The sequence below is a fragment of the Parambassis ranga genome, chromosome 2, assembly GCF_900634625.1.
Source record: "Parambassis ranga chromosome 2, fParRan2.1, whole genome shotgun sequence".
In the NCBI taxonomy this organism is placed as follows: Eukaryota; Metazoa; Chordata; class Actinopteri; family Ambassidae; genus Parambassis; species Parambassis ranga.
This window is the reverse complement of record NC_041023.1, coordinates 6383127-6397992: the sequence shown is the minus strand read 5'-3', so window position 1 is coordinate 6397992 and position 14866 is coordinate 6383127. Positions and strand designations below refer to the sequence as shown.

General features: G+C 41.5%; 1 protein-coding gene across 5 annotated transcripts in view; it reads right to left on the bottom strand.

The window, feature by feature from the left end:
- Nucleotides 1-14866, bottom strand: part of LOC114432671 (A kinase (PRKA) anchor protein 9) — a 47489-nt gene that overhangs the window by 15861 nt on the left and 16762 nt on the right. For all 5 annotated transcript variants that reach the window (XM_028400833.1, XM_028400834.1, XM_028400838.1 and 2 more), the window contains 15 exons: nt 13546-13693; nt 13389-13459; nt 13186-13306; nt 12985-13082; nt 12654-12759; nt 12148-12364; nt 11221-11281; nt 10057-10404; nt 9457-9732; nt 8344-8477; nt 8036-8211; nt 6872-7050; nt 2681-2843; nt 652-746; nt 196-313 (listed from right to left, as the gene is read on the bottom strand). In XM_028400833.1, the coding sequence (XP_028256634.1) occupies nt 196-313; nt 652-746; nt 2681-2843; nt 6872-7050; nt 8036-8211; nt 8344-8477; nt 9457-9732; nt 10057-10404; nt 11221-11281; nt 12148-12364; nt 12654-12759; nt 12985-13082; nt 13186-13306; nt 13389-13459; nt 13546-13693 (2311 nt within the window). The remainder of the gene's footprint in view (nt 1-195; nt 314-651; nt 747-2680; nt 2844-6871; nt 7051-8035; nt 8212-8343; nt 8478-9456; nt 9733-10056; nt 10405-11220; nt 11282-12147; nt 12365-12653; nt 12760-12984; nt 13083-13185; nt 13307-13388; nt 13460-13545; nt 13694-14866) is intronic.

Sequence of the window (14866 nt, the reverse complement as noted above, 5' to 3'; positions counted from 1 at the left end):
TCGTACTAAAATGAACCTGGATATCATTAGCACAATGGTTAGGTTGCTCCTCTGAGCAGAATCATCAGAATCATCACTACATTAAAATTCAAGCCATGTTGACTAAACTGATTTTTATACTAATCACAAATAAGTGTAAGACATTTTAAATCCATATTTACTACTTCTCTATGAAGGGAATACAAAGATACGTACGAAGCTCACGGGGCCCGGCGTGCTCTTTCATGGCATCTTGTTGTCGTGACAGCAGCTCGCGCTCCTCCTGCATCTGACCCCTTTCCTGCTCCAACTCGTGCAGCCGGCTACTTGTTACCTGCAAGAAAATAAATGACATGGAGTCAAACTAACTGTTGAATTTGCACATGTCATATAGCCGACAATGCACTAACTCATGTTTTTTCCTGTTTGGGGTCATTTAATGTTGCATATCAGTTCTGTTTGAGAAAACCTGAACGCCTTTTTCATCTGATATGGTACTCTCAGGCCCCTTCCCCAAGACAGAGCTATTTTGACAGTGCCTATATGAAAGATCTAAAGAGCTCAAATCTGGATATGTAATAGCAATATGACAACTCTGCTTATGTCTCTTGCTCTTTAGGAAAAAAAATTCTTTATTATTTTCCCTCTTCTGTGCAGCTGTTAAGGCCTCACCTGCAGCTCTTGCTCAAGGCTCAGCTGGAGCTCCTCCTTCTGACGCAACTGCTCTTCCAAGGCAACCCGTTCATCCGTGTAGCCATCAATCAAACCTGAGTGTGAACAGCATGATAAAAGGACAATTATTTAAAAGCAACATGTGCGTTTTCTCTCATGGATTTGCTTTTGTGCATCTTGGTCACACTCTTGTGATCACCAGAGAGAATAATTCTGTGGAATTTGGGCCTTGTTGTGTATCTTGAGTGACACACACACACACATAAGGCAACCATCCAGATGAATGAGTACTTAATAGCAGGAAACTACATGCAAGGTTACCAACAACACAAAAGCAGAGAAAACATATTGTACATGCACACAAACACACACACAATCACAGAGATGCACACAAGTAGAGAATGTCTGACCCATTTTGCTTGACATGAAGTACAAGACTGATCCGTAAACACAATGAAATGCTCTATCATTACTGTACTGCTCTGACACAGGTCAGCAAGCATTATGTTCCCAGCTGACACTCGATTCATAGATACAGGAAAGGAGGTATGCATACACCACGAGGCTGGTGAGAAAATGTTTATTCATTTACTTGATGCCTGCCTGTTTGTGGATTATAGGAGAAAAAAGAGTCATGCATCGTGTAAAACTGAGACGGTAAATGTCACCTGTCTTATCAGGTGATTGTTTTATTTCAGGCATTTCAACAGGATCCAATGTTGTATGTAAAGTTTGCCAAAGGAGGGCTCGCTTGTCGATCCTCAGCTATCAGATGCACATGACTGCTGGCTATCATCATCGCACAACTGCACACAGGTGTCTTTGGAAATGGCAATAGCATTGTCCCTACCACAAAATGAATCCAACATATTATACCTGTTTGACTTTGCTTTTTTTCCTCCAACATAACAAAAACAGATATATGCAGTTATATGTGGTGGTGACATATAATATGTCCCATCCATCAGAGAAGAGGATCTGTTTTGGAGGTTGAGCCTGTCTCTTTGATATATTCAAAACCAGTTTGAAAAGGCCACACCCTGAGGTTTAACCTGCATTGATCATCCACACAAAAGGAGGTGAATTATTCATCATTCACTTCATTGGTATTTGTACAGTAGATGTCCATGAGACACAGGTTCAGCAGATTTCACACACTCCTTTACAGCTAATGAAGAACCATAACACATGACCAGAGAGGACTCAGCTGCTCTCTGTGGGATTAGCTGACAAATAATTTTGTCAATATATTTTTTTTTGTGTCTATGAGGCTGCAAATATTTGCAGCTCGTCTGTAGGATGACTAAAAACAAACACTGCAACAGGATCCTACTCATGTAAAAGACAATGCAAGATTAGAAACGACTATGAACTCACCAGTGTGTTCACAAAGCCAATAAGAAGGAAATGTTTCTCACATAAACAGCCGCAGTACAGTGGGCTGTGTTGGGGTGTGTGTAGGAGTGTATGTAGTGGCAACAGTTGACCCTCATGGACCAGCTGTCTCTGACATGAAGGGACAGCAAGTTTGCTGCTAACCAACAAGATCCATCACCGCTTATTACTGCCTTAATGAGGTGAAATCACCTACTGACATCCTACAGAGGTTAAAGATTTCAGTTTGAACTTCTCGTCTATTCACAGACCCTCATAATTTAGTTGTCACACAGACACAATCAAATGTTCAAACACAAGCCAGGGAGAGTAATCACCATTTGTCGAGTTCTCACCACAGATGGTCTCACTCTCTCTACTACTCTCTCTTTAAAACAGCTGATCCCATCACTCCCTGTGACGCCCCCTCCCCCAAACACGTGCATTTTGACTTAATGCAGCTCATGTAATCATTCTGATTCACACACACACACACACACACACACCTTTATGTCCATACAGAGACCTTCCTCCTATAAAGATGCAACTGTGAAAGTTTATTGATGCTTAGGTGAATGCTTCCATCGCAGATGCAACTCCAGCCAGCCAGATCCTTCTCCATCAACACAAACACACACAACACAACAAATCTCACCCTCAGCATGGTGAAGTTCCAGAGCCAGCTGCTCCCGTGCCCGTGCCTCCTCCGACAGCCTTTCCTGCAGCTCCTCCTGCTTCTGCAGCAGCTCGTTTATCTCCTCATTGTGGCGGAAGGACTCCCGCATTAGCTCCGTCTGGGTCATCCGGGCATGTTCGAGCTGAGATGGAAGAGGGGAAGAGACATGACATCACATCATGATCATAGAGAAGATGCTTTTGCAGTGTCGAGTACAATGTAATGACATCAAGGGTATCTCTGCTTGGGCCTAAAGAACAATGTGGGTAATTTAAAGGGATCTGATCATTTAAGTTAGGGTTAGACTCTGAATTATTTGTTAATTGTTTATTAGTTTATAAATAACTGTAACTACATGTTAATTTTTGTCCACACAGCACACTATATCCAGCAATATTTGAATTTAATTGGGGACATTTTCAGCTAAATCCAAATTTTTTTCATATAACCTACATGTCTGCAGCCCCTTATGATGTCAGAAATCTTGTGTTTAATACTAAACGGAGGAGACAGTCATAACAACAATGTCAGCTGCGCCAGCTGAGGCTATTTATAGAGAAAGAAAAAGAAATGTATCATTCCATTTTAGACATTGAATTTTAGCCATATTGTTAAAAGAATTGCATCTGCATGTTCTAAAAGAGTGTTGTCGCTGTCTATGTGCAATATTGAACAGAAAAGGCAACACATAATAAAGTCAATAGCAAAATAAGACAATTATAAGATGACGTAACAGAAACATAATCAGGAAATTCTATCATATTTATGGTCAGGTGACAGAGGGCATCTTTTCCTTGTTATAAAGTCATTTTAACGTAATAAAGTTCCAGGACTACTTTCCATATATTTTCATATCACCCTGAGCAAAGGTCTTACTGTTCCAATATGGGAACTAGGAAGTGGTAACACGACACCGCCACTGACAATTCACGTAATCTTCCACCTTAAAGAGCTGCTGCTTGCCTACGTGGAATGACATTAAGCTTACGCCACGGCTGCATGTGCAGACCTGAACTACAGAAAACAGGCTGTGAAATGTGCATATAAATCATTAACAGTGTGCATGTTTTAAATCTAGAGACACTTTAAAATTGCACGCTCTCTATGTATAATTTAAAGACTGTACACACATCTGTGGGTTACCAGGCGTAAACTTACAGTGTAAGGAGGAGTGGGCAGGGAGATTTTGGAGATGACCTTAAGAAGGTGGCCATTTGTCCTGTGGCTGACATGTGAGATCTGTGTCTGAACCACCACTGCGTTTTTCTCGCTCAAGGTGCTGCAAATGGGAAAAGGTCGGGGAAGGGGTACGCGAGATTCCACCTCGTACACATCCTGATCCTCCCCCTCCATCCACGTGCTGCTCTGCATGCTTGAATTCCAGTAAGAGCGGTAGGAATCCATGGTAAAAGATGGATGGAGGCAGACGGAACTTCCAACCTTGCTTTGTTTTGCTGGCACTCCTTAGTCATCAAAAGAGCGTTGCCATGATCCGTCAGGTTGAGCTTCGCAACCACAAATGAGAATAAAGTCCAGTGGGGAAAGAAGGTTGTGGATTGCTCCAAGCAACAGTTTCTATGTGTTTGGCACGCACAGGCAGGAAGAGTAAACAAAAATTAGAGAGGGTGACATTCACTGTCATATGAATCACATGCTGTCTGGTTGAGGTAGAATAGGTTCCAGGTAAATATTGAAAGAGAAACCCCATTCAGCAATGGTGTAAATTTTTATAGTCCTACTAAAAAGTGTCATCCTTGGCAGCAGATAGAGGTTACATCTGAGTCCGGCAGCTTAAAGAGCATTCCTGAACATGACTGCAGGAGGTTTGTCAACAAAAAGGCAACCATTTTTCCCTCTTCGTCTCCTCTCTGAACATCTCCAGCCTTGTCTCTGTGTTCCCGCTGACCTTCTTTCTTCAGAGTGAAACCATATCATGCCGCTCAGAAAAGCTCACACCCCCCAAGCCTGCTCTCACTTGCTCCTCTCTCTCTCTCTCTCACTCACTCTCTCTCTCCCTCTCTCTGGAGGTTCATTAACAATACTATGCCGCTGTAGCACCCCCGACCTGCAGGGAAGCCTCCCAGGGGCCCCTTTTAATTGTTTAGCCCGAACAACAGTAAACCAAGGTTGTAATGACGGTGCTCTGATCTGACGTTGCTCACCCTTTGCTTCTTACTTCCTTCTAGGACTGCTGTCATTCCCTACCCACGCATGCTCAACCCATAGTAATACTCACTAAAGCTGCTCTTGTCAGGCAAGGTTTACCAGCCTCCAGGCGGGCTACTGACACTCAAAAAAAAAAGTAAAAATCCCAGGTAGGTTTCAACATTCAGACGCATGTATGTTTCCCACCTTCTACACAAATAGCTCACAGATGGAAACTGTTCACACAGAGTGGGAGGGAAGCGGGTGTGGCTTCAATCCTTAGATCCAGTGGGCCAGGTAGATTTGCAAACAGATCACACATACAAATAACCACAGACAACACACACCCTCTCCACAGAGAGTTGTCAAACCGGATTCCCTCTTTATATAGCAGCAAAAAGAAGCAATTAAGTCGTCCTGACATGCTGCCTCTTGGTCCCTTCTTGCTGCGCAGTCTCTGTTTGGCATGTCAGCCGTCATACCGGCTGCACACGAGCAATTTCTACGTCTCACTGAGGCGTTTCACTGGCAAGATAATGGGAGTGAACAATGACTGGGCAAACACCTTCCACAGGCAAATGATTTACAGCAGTGGTTCAAGAAAAGACATTTAACATTCCTGATCAGGCTTGTTACATCAATCTCTGTTCACGACGTGATGATCCAGCAACAGCCAGAGGCCAGACTAATGTGTAGCCGATCAATAGTAACAGGAAAATCATTGAAGAAACGCTTTGTTGATTGTATGTTTATTGTGCTATTAATTGTGTGTACTTTGAAAGAATTACATGGTACAAAGTATAGGGGCTCATTACAATGGACCTTTAAGTCTCTTCTTGACTTATTTATTTGTTGTTTGGTCTAAAAAAATGGTAAGAAGTGCCCCATTATAATTTCTAAGAGAGCATGTTAGCATGTTTTTTGCTCCAGGTTACTTGAAAAATTAAACAGATTCAACCTTGTGTGTGCTCTGTAGTGTGGATGGATGCTGGAACAGCAATGCTTGGCCTGAGATTTCTTTAAAGCTATTTTTAGATCACCAAGATAAAACCCATTCGGCGTGAATAACACATGAATTTCCTGCCAGCGGGAATATGATGCGTTGTGCAGTCAGTTACAGTAAGTCATTCAATGGCCTAGTTAACTGGCCACGTCTCTGAGGGCTGACACTGGACACAGCGGGTGCACCACACTGGGAGGAGTTGTTCTGTGCAACTGGACTATGATAGGTTGGATGGCAGGACAAAAGCTCTGTGTAAATACTGCTCGTATCTACAGGCAACCACTGGGAATGAGGCAGCTCTTTTGTGTGTGAATTCTAGACAGGCCAACTTTGTTGCTGGCCACGTTCTGCCACCTCATCCCCATTATGTCTCCGTGAACAGGCATAGAAACACACAGAGAGGGGTGAACGGTGTTGTGGTCATTTAAATGCTTTGACAAAGCCTAAATGTGTCACTGGAGCTTTCTGTTTATTGGTAACTTTTAGGCACAAACAAACACAACCATTCATGGAGGACTCTTGAAACCTCAACAAGCAAAAAAAATGTCACTTTTTTAACTTTTTTTTTGCTAGTGACTCTGGGACTTATATTACTAGCTGTCAGAATATTGTTTGTACAAGTATGCTGTACTGTTAACATTAAGTCACTGGGCCACAGAGGTCCTGAAAGGTTCATTCTAGTTCCCTTTGATCCCAGTCTGTATGACTATATGCTTGTTCCACAATATTTACAGTGTCCTCAACAAGACGGTAATCACCAGTGGATGCTAAAAAAAATTGCTATCAGCTATTCGTTTGGCACAGATTCATTCACAGTTTGACACATTATATATATATATAGATATATAGATCTATATATATGGTGGCTAGTCAAAATAAATTTTGTGATTTTATTATGTTTTTTTATATTTTAGTTTTTTATAGTTGTTTATTCCTATTAAATAAACTACTTAATCAAGCCAGTCAATGGCACTAAAAAGTCCAGACACTAATGTTAAACAATTTAACCCCTTCATTTTTACCTGGTCAGTGGTATTGCTGATGGCCATCAACATCTTCTCGAGTGCTGTCTTGAGTCGACTGCTGATGTTCCTTACAAATTCCTCGTTCTTGAGCTGAGGCTCAGGCCCAAGCAGCAGCTGCTGGAACACTTCCAGACCCTCGCCATCCTCCATCTCTTTGGACCACATGCTCAGGTCTTCTGCAGAGTAAAGGACAGAGAAACAATATACAGTAAGATGCATGTACAGTAAAGTGTCATGTTTGTGCCAAACATATTATGCACACTATCTGCTAAAACAGTAAATATGAGCCCTGTGTCACTGTGGGTTCTTATGGGTTAAGTAAGTTAATAGGTTAAAGGTTTATTGTACACACTCAAAGAAATGTGTGGTTTATATTCCTGACAGAACAAGTTTGCATACGTCATCAAGTTCAAATGGGTACACTACACTCACGCGACTGCCTGCAGGGTAGCTGGCAGATTATATAACTCAGTTATTTATTTAATTCACTGATTCTCATTGGAGAACCATGATAGCAGGAGGAGGCAGTGTGGGTTAAACTGTGTCGACTAATAATAATAATAATAATAAAAAAAAAGTTAATTGATAGGCAATAAGAAATTTACAATGGTGCATGAAAGCAACACTGGCTACATCTGTGTATGTATGTATGTGTGTTGTTGTTGCGGAAGTTAATTTTTATTTACAAATGACATAAGATTAGATAGAGTGCTGACATTGCTGCACATACAAATTGTCCAACAGGTACGTACTGTCTGTGAGCAACCATAATTTGCATGGAAGCATGTGATAAGACAAGCCTCATGCCACATTGCATCCACGAGTGACGAAATTTATTACCGATATCTGCAGTAATCTACAGCATGTGCAATGAAGCAGGAACACAAGGTTATCCACAACAATTGACAGTGTGTTATTTTACTCCATTACAAACTCTAGGCTGAGTAACTAAAGAGAGAAGAATTATATTGTTGTTGGTCATGCACCATGATTATGTAGTCATGGTGCTGTATTGCTATGCTTAATTAAACCATAGCAACAATTAAATTCAAGTCTAAGTCCACTTCAAACTGATTGGAGGTCTTTTCCTCTGATGCTTCTTTGCTCTAGAAGTTGTAGTTGATAGGTTTTTAAACTTTTTCAAGCCTTGATGTTATTTACCTGCAGCAAACTGCCAGGTTGCACCCTGTGTGGTGGAGTGGGGCAGCTGCACTCCACTGGAAGCATCACTCCAACTCTGTATGTGTAGGCCCATAGTTTCCTCTGCTGCTGCTGTGGTCTTCAGGATTTCAAGCAGAACCTGAGAGAGATTCTTGTTGGCTTTACGCAACAGGTGCCTGAAAAAAAACAGATTATATGTAAATAATATGCCTGCAGGAAAAATATCTTTTCTAGATCTTTTTTATATTTTCAAACTTATTCACAGAACTAACACATTGAGGGTCTCTGTAATATGACTTCTGTTGTACCTTTCAGCATCCTTATCAGAAGACTCTCCATCATCTTGTGCTGTCAAGGGTCGCCCCACCGCCTGTGTTGTTGTTTCAAACCCGTCCGGCTCTTCCTCAACTTTTCTTTCCACATCCTCTGTCTTCTTTAAGGCCTGGACAGGCAGCAGGGAGAACACAGACAGCAGCCCCGTCATTGCAAAGTTTGAGGCTAACTAATCAGACAACTCTCGACAGCAGTGGCCAGAGCGGCTGTATGTGCCACCATTTAGTAAAAGTGAATTCAAATAAGGCGCAGCCAGGCGCACACAAACACACTGCCCTTTTAACGAGCACACACACAAACACAAAGACGCACTTTAACTCCCTTGGAGCTGAGAGAAACACTACTATCTTTGTGCTGCTATGGCAACAGGTGCACCTGAGGCACAGGGACTGGCAGGGCTAATAGCACCATCTCCTGGAGGAAGGGGAGAAATGCAGCTTACCATATCCTTTTATTAAGGTTTAAAGAATTATTTCAGTTGCACATTCTGTATGAAACTATATTATTACTTTATTTGGTTATAACATGTAAATGCTGAAACAAATAAAAACACTAGTGTACTTTGTGATTTTGTGGTTTGCTGAAGTGTTATTAAATATTTAAACCATTTTATCCAGCAAAATATTAATGGATTAAAATGCCAAACTGCCAATTTTTATTATGTGGCCTGGGGAACATTTGGGTTTAAACTGCCAAAATAAAAGGCGCTATCTTAACAAAACGTCTTTCTGACGTTCAGTGTCAGCTTTGAGGTTTGTTTTGTATGGCTCCACTCTAAACACTGAACTGTTGAAACTATGTACAGTGTATAAAGAGTGTTGTCATGAAAGCGCAGCAGCATTTTTCTCATCACTGAAGCTAATCTTAACCAATTACTGAGACTTAGGAACCGCTCTTTACCACTGTGTGTGTGTGTGTGTGTTGGAGCAACTCATCTCATAAGGAACAATGAACCTGACAGCCACTGCTATCACACAGTTAAAGCCTAATCATGCAATAAATGGTTAGTGAAAACCAAGCAAGCCCCTAGATTAGCTCTTGAAAAGAGTGTGTGTGCCATAGGAAGTGGAGAATAAACCCACACTGACCTGCTCCGATTCTGATTTCTGCAGCTCTTCCTTTAACTTTCTGATCTCAGCAGTCCTCTCTTCCAGCTCCCTTTTCAGCCTCTCTTTCTCCACCACCTCCAGCCAGACGCCTGTGGTGGGGGAAGCTACAGGAGTCTGCTCCTCTTTCTCCTCCGTCTCTTCCAACTCCTCTTCATCCGACTGGGTCTGCATGGAGGTGCTTGTCTGACAGGCACGTTTGTTGATTCGAGCCAGCTCAGTCTGCTGTGCAAACTCCACAGACATCTGAACTATGGCCTGTCAGAAGACATGAATGTCTTTTTTAGGATTCTTTTTGATGTGAAATACAATGGGCTTCCAAAAGTGCTGATAGAATGTGTGACTAGATCTTTTTTCCCTTTTGTATGTCTCCATTTATTTCATGCAGTTCTTTTTTTCAAAAAAAAGGAATGAACCATGCCTACAGCTGCAACTATTGATTACTGATTCTTCTGCCTTCAATGTAAGAATGTTTCATGCTTTGTTTGGTCATCATCCCAAAAAACTACTGCATCTTTTTACATCAGTCCAACTAAACTGTTGTTGTCCCAACCTGAAACCTGAAACTATATCACCACGTACCTTGGCAACTTCCTCCTCGACTCTCTCCCAGTTTTTCTTCTCCTCTAGAAGGACTGGTCCAGCTGCCCTCAGGCTCACAGCGAAGCTTCCAGCACCGTCAATGCCGTTAAGATCCTGCGCGTTCTCTCTGCCGTCTTCCTGGCGCTCCTCTCTTCTCTTCTCTTGCTCCTTTTCTTCTCTCAGTCTCCTCAGCTCGAGGCTGTGTTGCTCTTTGAGAGCGGTTACCTCTTGGACATACTTGTGATAGAGAGCTTTCCTCAGTGCCTGCAGCTGTGCTGTCAGACCAGGAGACCTGTGAGACGAATGCAACTCTGCGCCTCCCCCTGACAGTTCACCCTCACTTAGGTCCTGAGAAAAGTGAAAATATAAGATTAGCTAAAATTAGCAGCTGTAGTGTTGTAAATTCAGGCAGAAACACGTTCAACAAAAGTTTCTCAACACTGTTTCTGAAATAAACAGCTCATTTGGTGTAGCTAAAACCCTCCTGCCCCTTGACTACTGATAAATACACCATTTTGTTCTCTTTGCCTCGCAGGGATGATAAAAAGAGAAAAAAAGATAAAGAAGTGTCTTCCATTATATTACAGCAACATTCTCCACTAGCACACTACGCCTCTGTGTTGTGATGAATCCCCGTCCTGTCTGTTTCAGCCTCAGCTTCTTTACAAGCTAAAACAAAACAAATCCAGACAATTTTCCTCTCTGATCTCTGCCTGACAACGTGAGAGCCTTAAACCCTGAGCTGTGGAGTTTTGAGGTTGGAATGGTGTCGGAGTGACAAACTAAGGAAGGATAGAAGTTGGAAAGATGAGTGTGAGAGGTGGCTTAAATGGAGCACGGTCCATTCACGCAAGACAGAATCCTCCTTTCATGCAGCCGCCAAAGACAAGACTACGTTCGCTTGGTTAAAACGATGTTATGTAACATCCAGTCCTTTTAATTCGAAGATACTATATAGGTCCACTCATGATGCTGCTTCTGGAGCCGGGCTAAGGGATTTGGGGCACGTTTTAGCCTAAAGGCTGAAACTGCACGCCCTCCCCTCCATCCACGCCTCCATACTGTCACAGCATCTTAATGCATGCGCACGATTCAGTTCGTAGTAAGATGTGATGCATGTGACATGAGAGATTTAGAAAGAGGCAAAAAATGAAGCAGCCAAACCTTTAGCTTCTCTGTGTGCTCCTCCACGCTCTCAGAACTTGACTCTGCAACACTGGATAGGCTGAAAGACAAAATGCAATGTCTGTAATAATTGTCAAACAAATTATAAAAGTTGACAATTCATCCATGAGGCCCATACTGGGATTATCATCTATAAGATAAATTAAATACAAAAATTGTATTTTTTTCCATTAAAATGTTAATATAAAGTAGAAGAAGCCCTCAAACCCATTTAAGGAGGTGTGTCTTATTTGTCTGTGGTAGAAGTCACCAGTCTCCTGGTAATACAGTGAGCTTTAAAAGTAATAAAATATCGATAAATAGCAAATAGTTTTGACCAATCAATAAAGTGTGGATGGCCAAATATAAACTGTATCTGCCAGCAAATAAAGTAATAATATAATATTTATCTGAATAATTTATCTAGATAGTAAAACTTTTTACAGTTACCACATTAAACAGTGGAGGGCAGCAGAATCTCAGATTTAGTTTAGCTTAGGCACAATGTGATACTTCAGTGTGACACAGTTGACAATCATAATTAACCATAACTAACATTTCTGGGGCACTACAGAGCTTTTTTATAGAGCTCTGTAGTGCCCAGTGAAGCCACCTGGAAACACTGAAAAAGACACTTATACAGGTTAGTGGGCTAACAAAAGGCATGAACAACACTTCCCTGTGAATATTTCATTAGTCATGGCTTTGTTGTCAACTGAACTGGGTCGGGTAGCCTCTACATGCTGCCCAGGATGTAAAGGCCAGCTTGAATTAGTAGTTATCTTTAGTATACTCAATTATGTAGATTGGCCTGCTCAGACCTTTTTTTTCACTACATGCAAACACTGCATCAATCAAGCACTTAAAATGAAGGTGATATATGTTTTGTGTTTTCTTAAACTGTGTTATGTTTTCATGCTGTGTCACCTGTAGTGAGTCTCGTTGCCTGTGACCTCCTGCAGCCGTTGCTGCAGCACAAAGAGCTCAGTGGCATACCGCTCCTCTGTCTCTGTAGCCTGCTGCTGGTAGTGTGCTCTGAGATGTTCCATCTCCTGCCTGTGACTCTCCTCCAGCTGGTGCTGCTTCTCCTGAGCCTCAGCCCTCAGCCTCTGCAAGTTCACTGAAGCAGGCCGCTCCTCCGGATCTAAGCAACACAAAGGTAAAATTTGTGATTCAATATGCTGAACAGGATGTATACAAGACTAAAATCAATGGATGAGACTTTCATATTTCTTTTGGGAAAAATATTGCTACAGTGGCAGAAGTACACCTTTTTTTAGTAGGAAATGAGTCAACGGAAAGCAGGGAAAAGGCTATTATATACAACACAGCATCTCAAATATAATATAAGGTACGCTATTACACACCTTTGTTTTAACCTTTGACCTGGGTGCTTTTCATTTTAATGAGCAGAGAAGAATTGCATTTTTTACCTTTGCTTGTTGAGGGACTTAAAGTGGCAACCTGCACACGCAGGTCAGAGATCTCCTGCTCGCTGGTGCTCTTCAGTTCACCGTACGCTGTCTGCAGTTCAATTATCTGAGAGATAAACAGATTTCTTATCGACTCTGTTGTGCTCTCTGTTTCTTTAAACAAACTGCTCCATACTATCCATGGGATGTATAACCTATCTCCACCTATCTTTAGCCATCAATGTACCATAACCCTCAGTTGTGCATACAAACATACTCAAAACAAGGTTAACAATAGCATGTATTGTGCAACTGGAAGACAGATAATGTCTATAGATTTGTAAATCTTTACCTTGTTCCCATCAGCTCTCAGCACAGCCTGCAGCTGGGAGAGTCGATGATGTTCTTCTTCAATCCTCTCCCTCACCTGCTGAAGATCTCTGTACAGCTCTACAGGTAGACAAAGACCAATAGGTAAATATGTTGTTCAATGTAAACTCTTGTTTTATTATCTGTGCAAATTTAATACTATTTTCTGATTCCTAAAAAATACCTCTGGCCTCTTGGACGATGGAAGTGGATTCACTAGTTACTGGTCTTTCCTCTGAAACGAGCGGCCGACTCCTTTCCTCCACAATCTCCAAAAACTCTTCACCAAACATCTTTTGAAAAGACTGAAACAAATAACTAATTAATACATGGAAATATTAATATGTTTATTTAATGAAACTGCAGCAGTTTTCCAGCAATCATTACCAGAATAATCTCACTGCATTCTTCAGACACAGCTTGTATCAAACTCTGGTATTTGAAGACTTTTTGTTCATCTAAAGGAAAAACAAGCACCCATTAAATACATGTAACTGAATAACATGCAAGTGTTTTTTCCCTATATGCACATCAAACGTCTTACCCTGGTCACTGTGGTCTTTGAGGCTCTGCAGTTTGAGCTCCAGTGAGTGTGTGCGAACATGCGTCTCCTCCTGCAGCAGCTCCATCTGGGCAGCATGAAGCTGAGAGAGACTGATGCGCTGGGCCTCCATCTGCAGTCTGCACTCACCCTGAACACAGGAAGAAGAAGATATTATCCCATCAACACAGCATCATCCACAGGGAAACGTGTCTGTCCATACATATGAAGTCATTTTCTGTTGGAGTGGTTGTCTAAAAATAGTCAACAACACCACATAAGAAGACTACAACAACAACTACTACACTGAGGTGTAAAAAGTATCACATACCATTTACATAATTGGACACAAATTAAATTATGCAACGTGGTGGATCCATTTGCTAATTAGAGGAGGTAAATGATTAAATAACATAATTCCACCAATCCTATTTCTACGATGGCGCATCTGTGTTCAGGATGAGAGGTCTGCCATTATCACTTCTGTATCAGTGAACAAAAGGCACATGGTTAGGCTTATTTCTCTAATGATGCATTATGCATTAGCACAAATTTGTTAGGGTTACACAATGATGAAACTGTGATTCTGTTACCTTTGATGTCGGATGGTTTTAAGTGCTCTCTACATTTTAATTAGGCTGTATTTAAATGGTTTTGTTATGATACCATCACTCCGTCCAACAGAGCAGAGCAGGGACTCCTTTCAAACCTGGAACTACTCAGATGTTGCTGCATAAAACATGCAGATGAGACGGGGTCAGTGCCTAATAAACAGGCGGCAGCTGTGTATGATGTGCTGCTGCTGATGCTGCTACGTACAGCAACAACATCATTTTAAATGATACAAGGTTTTATGAGGAAAGATCAGCAAAAGCTCTACAGCTATGAAGCCATAATAAAAAAAAACTCTTTGTTAGAGTTTAAAATACAATCAGCCTCTTTGTCTCAAAAATGCTTACTCCTTCTTCTACCTAATAACAATACAAAAGAAACCAGGCCCCCATATTAAGCACAGAAACACCAGTTGCCTCTTCCATAACAGTACCTCTGAAAAGTTCTAGATGGCAGAGCATGGTGTTTTATTATCAGACAATGGCGTGGGCAAATTAGAATGAAAAGGGTTAAGCCAGTGAGTGGCTATGGATCACATCTACACTGTCATAATGTACATCTCAGTGAGAGTTCTGTACAATGCCATAAATCACCTAAAATGAGCATAATGAAATAAAATAATTAAAGCAAAAGCAGTATTTTCTTTCTATTATTGGCTAAATAAGGGGTTTCAGATGTTTGTTTAGATGTTATTGCCATATTTTGGAAATGT